At 45.2% G+C, this 10827-nt stretch overlaps 1 protein-coding gene across 1 annotated transcript in view; it reads left to right on the top strand.

The window, feature by feature from the left end:
* adhfe1 (alcohol dehydrogenase iron containing 1) overlaps positions 1-5464 on the top strand; it is a 16670-nt gene extending 11206 nt beyond the window's left edge. The window contains exons 13-14 of the mRNA XM_080524301.1: positions 1-18; positions 4832-5464. The exon at positions 1-18 is cut by the window's left edge and continues 140 nt beyond it. Of these exons, the coding sequence (XP_080380427.1) occupies positions 1-18; positions 4832-4915 (102 nt within the window). The 3' untranslated portion in view covers positions 4916-5464. The remainder of the gene's footprint in view (positions 19-4831) is intronic.
* The last annotated feature ends 5363 nt before the right edge of the window (positions 5465-10827 follow it).

The following is a 10827-nucleotide window of genomic DNA, read 5'->3' as shown; positions in this document are numbered from 1 at the left end:
AAAGGAACCATACCTCAGGTCCGTCTACTACCTCGTTGTGACACCAGGGGAGGCTGGCAGAGGTAGAAGGGGCTCATTGTAACGCACGGGACGGAATGAGGGACGCTATCGAACACACGCGATTGGGTGACGTTCCGCAGCGTGTTTGATACTATTCCGGATTCCGTTCTGTGCATTACAATTAGGGATGCACGATATTATCGGCACCGATATTTATCGGCCCGATAATGGGAAATTAATGTTTATCGGTATTTATCGGTTTTATAAAATTTTTGCCGATATTTAACCGATAATATGAAGCCGGAAATATTTCTGCTTCCAGTGTATAGACGAGACGAGAGCGAAACATGAGAGCTTCCCCGGTGTGGACATTCTTCACAGTTTCTGAGGCAGATAGTGCGTTTGCAATTTGCAATACATGTTCGACAAAAGTTCGGAGAGGAGGGCAAAGGTCTACGAGTTACAACACAACGAATCTCATAAGTCACCTTAAGATTCACCATTGCAAGCACGCTGTATGGAAGGAATATCAACACTAGTAGCCTAGTAGCCTAGCCGCGAAAAAGCTGCGGTGCCTATTGAACACGCATTTGAAAACTGCAGGAAGTTCACTCGAGACAGCTCAAAGGCTCAAGCAATCAATGAAAAAATAATGGAGTTGATGGCCCTCGACGACCAGCCTTTCTCTGTAGTAGAAGATAAAGGATTTCGCCAGCTAATTTCACATTTAGAGCCCCGGTATACACTCCCAAGTCGCCGCTATTTTGCAGACGTGTGCCTGCCTGCTCTGTATGATACAGTCGCCACACACATCCATAGTCTGATCGATACTAGCGTAAGCCAGATAAGTTTTATCACGGACATATGGACTTCTGACGTTAGTCCAGTCAGTATGCTTAGTTTGACGGCCCAGTGGCTGGATGAGGACTTCAATATGAAGAAGACACTGCTGCATGCGCAGGAGTTCTCCGGTTCGCATACTGCGACAGCCATCCGCGGGGCTTTTGAAACCATGTTTGGAGAAGGCTTAGGTGAGCCTTTTTTGTTTTCATAAAAGGAGGCCAGATCTTGGCTAAAAAAAGCATTGTGCACTGTCTATAACAGATTCTGTTTGTTAGAGGAAATAATAAATGAACATTTGAAGAGTCAGAAGTGTTCTCTTTGTTGTGTTAACAATAGTGATGTAAGTTAGATTTGGTGAGATCACTATGGAATATTAAATCATCAATCTTTGCTCACTACATAGCCTTTCTTACCTTCAGGTGTGCATGAACTACAGGTTATCAACTGTGAAATTATATCTGAATGGTCTTTATTGTCATTGATATAGTACAGGTACCAAACAACGAAATTTGGGAGGATGGGCTCCCCTGGTGCTAGGAAATAAAAAAATAAAAAATTAATATCGGTTATCATATCGGTTATCGGCCACGAGAAGCGGGTAAACATCGGTATCGGTATCGGTTGGGAAAAATTCATATCGTGCATCCCTAATTACAATGCACACTTCCAACCTTACCGTTACCCCTCTTCCAGTTTCTGATCACCACTTTATATCCTTCTCCCTTCCCCTCAAAACTTCCTCTTCCCTCTCAGCCTCTAACCACTTAAGACCCTCTCGTCGTAACCTACGTACCCTGTCCCCCAGCGCCCTCTCTTCTTCTGTCCTATCCTCCCTACCCTCTGTCGAATCCTTCTCCCTTCTATCCACTGATGCGGCATCCTCAACCCTCCTGTCCGCTCTCACCTCATCCTTCGACACCCTCTGTCCACTAACCTTGAAGCCAGCTCGATCCTCTCCTCGAGCTCCCTGGCTCTCTGAAACGCTACATGCTTGTAGACTAGAGCTCAGAGCAGCTGAGAGGAAATGGAGAAAAACTGGCCTTTCTGATGACCTTAACCTCTATCACTCTCTCCTTGCCAACTACGCCTCCTCGGCATCAGCTGCTAAAACATCCTACTATCATTCAAAAATACATTCTTCTGCCTCTAATCCTAGAAAACTGTTCTCCACTTTCTCTTCACTCCTTAATCCACCTCCTCCCCCTCCTCCTTCCTCCCTGTCCGCCGATGACTTTGTCACCTACTTTGAAAAAAAGGTGGACGACATCAGCAGCACCTTTCTCCCCCCACCGCTCCCTCCTCCCACTAACAATGCTAACACTGTTCCCACTAACAATGCTAACACCCCTTCCAAACTCCCCCCTCGACACTCGATCTCTGGATTGTCATCTTTTCCCCCCCTCTCCCCCGATGAGATTCTCACACTTATCACATCAAAGCGGGCAACCACATGCCCTCTTGACCCCATCCCCTCCCCCCTTCTCCAATCCATTTCCGCCGACATCCTTCCTTACCTTACCACCCTAATCAACTCCTCCCTATCCACTGGATCTGTCCCAGCGGCCTTCAAAATAGCCAGAGTCAAGCCTCTCCTCAAGAAACCTACCCTTGACCCATCATCTGTCCACAATTACAGACCGGTATCCCTTCTCTCCTTCCCTTCCAAAACCCTTGAACGCGCGGCATCTAAACAACTGACTGACTATCTCCGGAAGATGGATCACTTAGACCCCCACCAATCCGGCTTCAAGGCTGGGCATTCCACTGAGACTGCGCTCCTTGCTGTCACGGAAGCCCTCCACTCTGCCCAAGCTTCCTCCCTCTCCTCTGTTCTCATTCTCCTTGACCTGTCTGCTGCCTTCGACACAGTCAATCACCAGATCCTTCTCTCCATCCTCTCAGACCTGGGCATCTCTGGCACCGCACACTCCTGGTTTTCTTCCTACCTGGCGGGCCGCTCCTACCAGGTGACCTGGAGAGAATCGCTATCTTCTCCACGAACCCTCTCCACTGGAGTTCCCCAGGGTTCCGTCCTAGGGCCCCTACTCTTCTCCCTCTACACCAAGTCTCTTGGCTCGGTAATCTCTTCACATGGGCTCTCCTACCACAGCTACGCAGACGACACTCAACTCTTCCTGTCCTTCCCCCCGTCTGATGTACACGTGGCAACCCGTATCTCAGCATGTCTCGCTGACATTTCAACTTGGATGGCTGACCACCATCTCAAGCTCAATCTTAACAAGACTGAGCTCCTCTTCATCCCCGGGAAAGCCTGCCCTCTCCAAGACTTCTCCATCACAGTGGAGAACTCTACTGTAACCCCCTCCCTGACAGCCAAGAACCTTGGAGTGATCCTGGATAACCGACTATCCTGTGCGGAGAACATTGCAGCAACGGCTCGCTCCTGCAGATTCCTCCTCTACAACATCAGAAGGATACGACCATTCCTTACCAGAGAGGCAGCGCAACTCTTGATCCAGGCACTGGTCATCTCCCGCCTGGATTACTGCAATGCACTCCTGGCTGGGCTCCCCGCTTCAACCATTAGACCTCTGCAGCTCATCCAGAATGCTGCTGCCCGGCTGGTATTCAACCTCCCCAAATACTCGCATGTCACCCCTCTCCTTCGCACCCTGCACTGGCTCCCGATAGCAGCTCGCATCAGATTCAAGACCCTGGTGCTTGCATACCAGGCAGCTAAAGGGACAGCCCCTGCCTACCTGAAGGAAATGGTAACCCCCCAAACCCCTGCCCGCTCACTCCGCTCCTCCACCTCGGCTGGCCGACTGGCCCCACCTCCTCTACACAGCAGTCGGGCTGCCCGATCACGTCTCTTCACAACACTGGCTCCCCGCTGGTGGAATGAGCTCCCCACGGCTGTCAGAACGGCAGAGTCACTACCCATCTTCCGTCGTAGACTGAAGACCCATCTCTTCAGGTTACATCTTAACTGCTCCTCCTGAGACATCTTCTGACCCTCACCACTACGTCTCCTAAAGACATCCGCTTTCCCCTCTACTGTGTAGTGCTGTCCCAAACGACTATTTTTCTAACGATTAATCTAGCGATTATTTTATCGGTTAGTCGATTAGTCTAACGACTAATTTATCGATAAGTCTAACGATAATTTTTGTACTGTTCGGAAAAAATAAAAATAAAAAAATAAACGTATTTGGCTCCACCTCACTGCTATAGCTAACGTTACTCTCGCTGCTATGTTATGATTAGCTAAATTGATGCTAACGTAGCATGCGAGCTACGAGCTAGATAACGTACAGTAGGTGCTCGCACCACAATGACAATAGGCTACCGTAGCTAGCCAGCTACATAGCTAACGTTACTAACACCAGAAGACAAGACATACGAACTGTGGTGAGCTACATTGCTTGTGTAACATTAGCTAGTAGCTATCCATTTTTCACTCATACACTTAATTGTCTCGCCTGGTAAAATAAAGGTTTAAAAAAATAAAAATAAAGCCATTTTGTTTATTTACGACTAACCGACGCATATTACGCAAACCGACGTATTGGCGTAGTCGGTGACGTCGATGACGTCGACTAATCGTAACAGCCCTACTACTGTGTCCCTAATAACTTCTATTGCCCCCCTTGTACTGTTTCTCAGTTTCTCCAGTAATAAAAATAAATAAAAAAAATAAAAAAATAAAATAAAAAGGTTTTAGTAGAAGGCGATAATAGGGAGAAGGTTTTTCCTTCTATCAGTGGCCCCGGGCCCGAGCTAGAGTACTCTTCCTGCAACGAATGGTGGACTGCTGATTCACATGCTTAGTATTCAAATGTATTGATTGTAAGTCGCTTTGGAATAAGGCGTCTGCTAAATGCCAAAAATGTAAATGTAAAACAATGAGCCCCCTCCTCCGATTTCTACCTCCACCAGCCTCCCCTGTAGTGTGCACTACATTTTCCATGTCTCTTTCAGTGTTTATTTCCGTCATGTGACCACCTGCCACTGTTGTCCCTGACAGGAGCGTGTGACCAAGCTGTCCCCCAGACCCCACACCGAGGAGGACCTGACACAGCTGTTTGAAGCCTCTATGAAGCTCTACTAAGAAAGAGTGTCTTCAATGAATTTCAGCTCAACTTCAACTGAATTGAAATGGAGTTCTGTGTGTGTGCAGGGCTCCCTTGTAAAAGAGACATTGGTCTCAATGGGATAATAAATAAAACCCTGATACACCTCTACCCCATTACCATTGTGCCTTCTGATGAATGAGGACGCAAGTGTGGCAAAATCAATGCCTTTTTTTCGGTGTAAATCAGTGGTGGCTAGTGGAGGTTCCATGCATTACAATGAGCCCGTCCTCTGATTTCTACCTCCACCAGCCTGCCCTGGTATAAATATAAGATCAAGTTCCTTCTATATTGTAACACAGCACAATTCTGTCCCTTAGAATCACTCAATAATTAACTGTGTTTTTCTGTGCTTTGCTGCCCTATCGTGGCATGCCTTCTGTTCTGTACACTCCTGCTCTTACTCAATTGCAGATTCACGTCTCTTCATTTAGAATATTGATTTTGACTAAAATGTCAGTAGATGGAGTTTTATATTAAACATGTGGGATCTATTTTTGCATATGTAGCAAACTGTCATTAAAAGAACATTTGATCTGGGAGACAATGGTCTTGTGTTCATGACTTTTATTAGATCTCTGGCATGAATGAACCACCGAGGTAAGTGTGAAGATACAGTATGTTGTATTTGTGTTGTAACTTCAATGTTTGGGGCATTCATTTGTACTGCAAAGATATAAAGGATAAACATGTCATTTTAGGTCCCTAGTCTATAATTACTCCAATTACTATAATCTACAAAGCTAATGGTTTATCATCGTCATAGTATTCCTCTGAGGTAAAATTACAGAGCACAGGTGAAAAAAAGGGTGACAGGTTGTTCAAAGAAAGACTGAATTAACTTGTGTGTGTGTGTGTGTCAGAGAGAGAGAGCGGGCACAAAATACTGTAGCTGTGTATGTATTGTACGTCTGTTTGTCTGTGCATGCGGTTATGTGTGTGTTGGTGTGTGTGTGCGCCCTCGCAAGTGTGTTAATTTATGTGTGTCTCAGTGCAGTGCAAGATTAGTGACAGCTGGCTAATTAAAGAGTAGTGTGAGAGGGTGTGGCATCGCCAGTCAGTCAGTCAGCATCCCAGAGACAGGAGAGGACAGGACAGGACAGGGGAGGACAGGAGAGGACAGGACAGGGGAGGACAGGCCAGGGGAGGGGAGGACAGGACAGGGGAGGACAGGACAGGACAGGCCAGGGGAGGACAGGCCAGTGGAGGACAGGAGAGGACAGGGGAGGGGAGGAAAGGCCAGGGGAGGACAGGAGAGGACAGGCCAGGGGAGGTCAGGAGAGGACAGGCCAGGGGAGGTCAGGAGAGGACAGGCCAGGAGAGGACAGGCCAGGGCAGGCCAGGGGAGGACAGGAGAGGACATGACAGGGGAGGACAGGCCAGGGGAGGACAGGCCAGGGGAGGACAGGAGAGGACAGGAGAGGACAGGCCAGGGGAGGACAGGAGAGGACAGGGGAGGACAGGAGAGGACAGGACAGGGGAGGACAGGCCAGGGGAGGACAGGAGAGGACAAGACAGGACTGGACTGGACAGAGCATCCCTCAGACAGCAGACAACAGGACAGCAGCAGGCCAAGAAGAAAAAACAGCTATGTTCAGGGTAACAAACACTTTGAGGTGTAAAACGCTGTGTACTCTCCACAAGGTGTGTCACACCTGCTATCTGCAGCCTTCCCTGCTCTTATTCTATATCTATGTCATGTATATTTATGTGTTTTTTTAATGGATATTATTGTCTGACTCTTAAGCCGTCCAATCACAGAGCCTGATCTTATCTACACGCTGTGCTCATTAAGCTTTACTTCAGATCAAAGTGATTTAATTATGCACTTTATTTTAAAGGGATAGTTCATTTGTTCACATCAATGTACTGTAAATGTACGGGAGTGAATAAAAAAGCACATTTTGTTCGGTCAATTCCGTCCACATTTTGGAGGATGTGGATAATATCATAACCAGCTCTATTCATAGTCCAACTCTTGAGGTTCCTTAAATTCTTACTCATTATGATTGATCACAGCAAGGATGAACTGGTGGGTTATGATCAGGCTGGGTGATGGAGGAAGCAGGAAGGTCCCTTTAGTCTCAACCCCAATTATCACTAGTCACACCAAACAGACTTCCACGGGCGTGATGTGACACTTTAATAAAATAACTGCCATTGTGAAACCAATACCCTCCTCCTTCCCTCCTAAATGTCTGTTTAACTGAATTTATTGAACTGACTCATGAGTCCTCAAGTGAGACAATTAAGCAATATCACACGAGAGGGAGTGTGTTATACTGAATATCAGCACGGCTGTGATTCGGTCGTAGGTTTATTTTTATTTAATCATAAAAATAAACAAAAAATAGTTCCGCAACTGAACTTCATGGACTGTTGCCTAGTAACCTGTACACAAACATGTAGTCTAATTAACGGTCATTTAGTAGAACATCTGTGCGGCGGAGTGATACATATAGTTAAAAGTCCCAGTGCTGTTATACTGTATATCAGCACTCATGGAATACCTCTTGTCCAATCAAATGACTTGGTCGGAACTAACTGTTGTATAAATGTATATAATTCGATGATTAAGTAAATCTCTTCACAAACAAGGTGAACAACAGGATTTTATTGTTGAAATTGAGGTACACGTGCAGGAGTTGGCAGACTGAGATTGGATATGCAATACAATGCATAGTATTCTTATGCCATATAAAAAAGAAATATATAATGAAAAACAAACATTTTTTTGTATTTTTTGTATTTTTTGTATTTTTTTGGTATTTTGTATTTTATTTTTGCAGCATTTATCTACTTCCCTAAAAGCCTAGATATGGTAACCGGGCTAAAACTACTAAGAAATAATTCAGCAAAACACTTTTAATGCCCTCTTTGTAGACAGGTGAGGTACTTCCTGGCCTGATCTGTCATGCTCAGCTGGTCGTCCGTCTTCCCAAACATCACAGCCTTCCACTCACCTGTACACAACGACAACAACAAGAACATCATCATCATAATCATCATAATCAATTTTTCCCTTTCAACATGACATTATAATTAATGTGGACACCCTGTGGCATTTTCTTTTCATCTGATCAAGAAGATCTGTACATAAGTACCTGTACATAAGTTGAGATTTGTATTGACAGGAAAATGGACCCGGGTGCTGATGAGGCACTGTCAGCTCCAAATAGCACCTTGAGCAGTACTGGAACCGGTACAAGAGTGTACCAGGACCACCATCAGGTTGTATTGCTGTCATCTTTACTGTCTCTATTGTGTTGTTGCATTATAACTGTGCTTAAGTTTCTCTTTTGGCAGGACCTGTGACCATACTGGATGCAGAACGATGCAAATACAACACAAAATTTATGGACAGTGTGTACGCCGATAATATGCAAGGAATTTTTCCTGGATACATGGTGTACAGGTTTTTGCCCTTGCTTGCTTGCTTTGTGCCGGTGGTCCTGGCCTCCCCTGGGGGACCGCTGGGTACTGGTAAGCAAACTGGCTAGTAGTCGCTCTATTGGTAGAGGGCTGCAAGGGAATTTTTTCCTGGCTACATAGTATACAGGTTTTTTACTTTTGCCTGCTCGCGGCTCTGTCAGTATTGATTGATTGATTGACTGATTGACTGAACATTTTCATTGTGTGAAGCGCATTGAGTTGCATCTTGTAAGAAATGCGCTATACAAATAAAATTTGATTTGATTTGATTTGATAAGTATACTTTGTTTGGAGCAAGGACTGACACCGGGGGGGGGGGGGGGGGGGAATAAAGCATTTGAGCTTTAACGGAGCAGAGGAAGACAAGCAGTCCTTCAAAGTCAGCAAGGCAGAGAAATACACCCCGTGATTCAGATATGAATGAATGAATGAATGGTCTTTATTGTCATTGCTATAGTACAGGTACCAAACAACGACATTTAGGAGGGGTGGCTCCCCTGGTGCTAGGAAAAAAAAAAAAAAAAAAAAACAAGAAGGGAAGGAGCTGGTTTACATAAATAAAGGCTATGTACACTATCCACTATACTATACTGTACAGATAGACGACTAGGGTTGTCATATTGCACAGTGTTATTGCACATTCATTTAAAGTGTCGCAGTTTGCAGGCTTGAAATGTACATATTTGTGCCTCAGCACTACACCAGATTTTTTCAGTCCAGCAGCTGCCATCAATCCGTCCAGACTGTCCAGGGCCCAGAACCTAGGTCTTTGCTGTGTTCAGGGCCTGGATGGCCCTGGGGTAGAAGCTGTGCTTCAGTCTGTTTGTCCTTGCGGCCATGGTCCTGTACCGCCTTTTCGAGGGCAGCCGGGCAAAGTGTTCGTACCCAGGGTGGGTTGGGTCTCTGGAGATCTTGGAGGCCTTCCTGAGACAGCGTACAGCTCTTCCAGAGAGGGGAGGGGGGCGCCGGTGATCTTCTGGGCTGTTCTCACAACTCTCTGTAGCGCATATGTTTGGTGTCACAAATTACACAGCAAGTTCACTCTGAATGTTTTTTTTTTTTACTGTATTTAAAGGGCAAGTGCGGTTTCTTATCAATAGCCAATTACGTGTCCGCGGGTGAGTGGAAGAGATGGTGTGGTGTATCGTTTTTTTTTTAAACGGTGAAAGAGTGAATCTATAGTGGGGTTTGCTTTTAGTATCTGCAATTGATTGAACTGAATCGGGGCCTTTGTGTCCTTACTCAGGGCTGGCTTCGGGAGTACCAGGAGGAATGACCACACCAGCTGAACTGATCCGAACAGGAGGGACATTGGTGTTGTTTATGTCATTACTTTCCAGGCTGAAAAAACCTTTATTACCAACTCTCTGTAGGGAAACAAACTGCGTACTTACTGTTCTTTTAAAAATGTTTTTGAATCAGAACCCTATGTTCAATACATTATGCCCAGGCAGCATAGAAGTGCCCTTGCCAAGTTTAGGTGTGGAGTCGCTCCCTTAGCCCTGGAAACCGGCAGATACACTAACACCCCAGTGGAGAGTCGTTTCTGCACACTATGCAACAGTGGTTCGATTGAATCTGAAGCCCACGTTTTATTACACTGTGAACTTTACAACGACATCCGCGCTGATCTTTTTATCTTTTTTATCAAAACACTATGAGAATTGTAATGACTTTAATGACCATAATAAATTGTGTACAATTTTAGCTGGTGAACACTGCATAAATGAATGTGCCAAGGCCTGCCACCTCATCCTACAAAGAAGAGTAGCCTTCATGAGCATCGCACAATAAACTGCCCCCTCCTCCTTTTTTTCATATTTCATTGCCTTTACATATTGTATTTTATTGTAATGCCAATGGTATTTGTTGTGTAATAGTTCAAGTGTAATAGTACTTGAATGTACGTTTTTAATTTGTATTGCTATGAATTGTATTGTGTCTCACAACTCCATGTGAGTAGTCCTCAACTTTTTAATGCATCTTTTGTTGCTGTTCTTTGTACCATACCTGTTTGTTGAGGAGTGACACATAAATAAAGATATATCTATCTATCTATCTATCTATGCTTCACGCGCCTGTCCCCTCACACCCTTTCCAGGTGTGGATCAGCTGGAAACCAGGTCATTCTCAGAAGTACAGTATCTGTTGCTGTACTATGATATGTATTTACTAAATACACATAAGTGTTTCACATAAGTCACACCTGCGTTATCAATTATCAATGTGTTATCATTATCAACTGATCAGAAGTTGCTTTATGGCAGGGGAAGATACTCTGCTATTAGTGTCACCTCCAAACGTATGCTGCCACCCGGTGGTTTTTCGTTGTATGGCCCTACCTGCCCAAGAGAAACGGTCCAGTCAGACAGACCGTTTTGGGCTTATCACCTGGGCCCAGTACATTAAAAAAATCTAGATGATCGCTGATTTCCCATACTACTCAAAATCAGATCAA

This window comes from Nansenia antarctica (genome assembly GCF_963989245.1).
Source record: "Nansenia antarctica genome assembly, chromosome: 2".
Classification (NCBI taxonomy): domain Eukaryota; kingdom Metazoa; phylum Chordata; class Actinopteri; order Argentiniformes; family Microstomatidae; genus Nansenia; species Nansenia antarctica.
The sequence above is the reverse complement of the archived record's forward strand: the minus strand, read 5'-3'. Positions and strand labels throughout refer to the sequence as shown.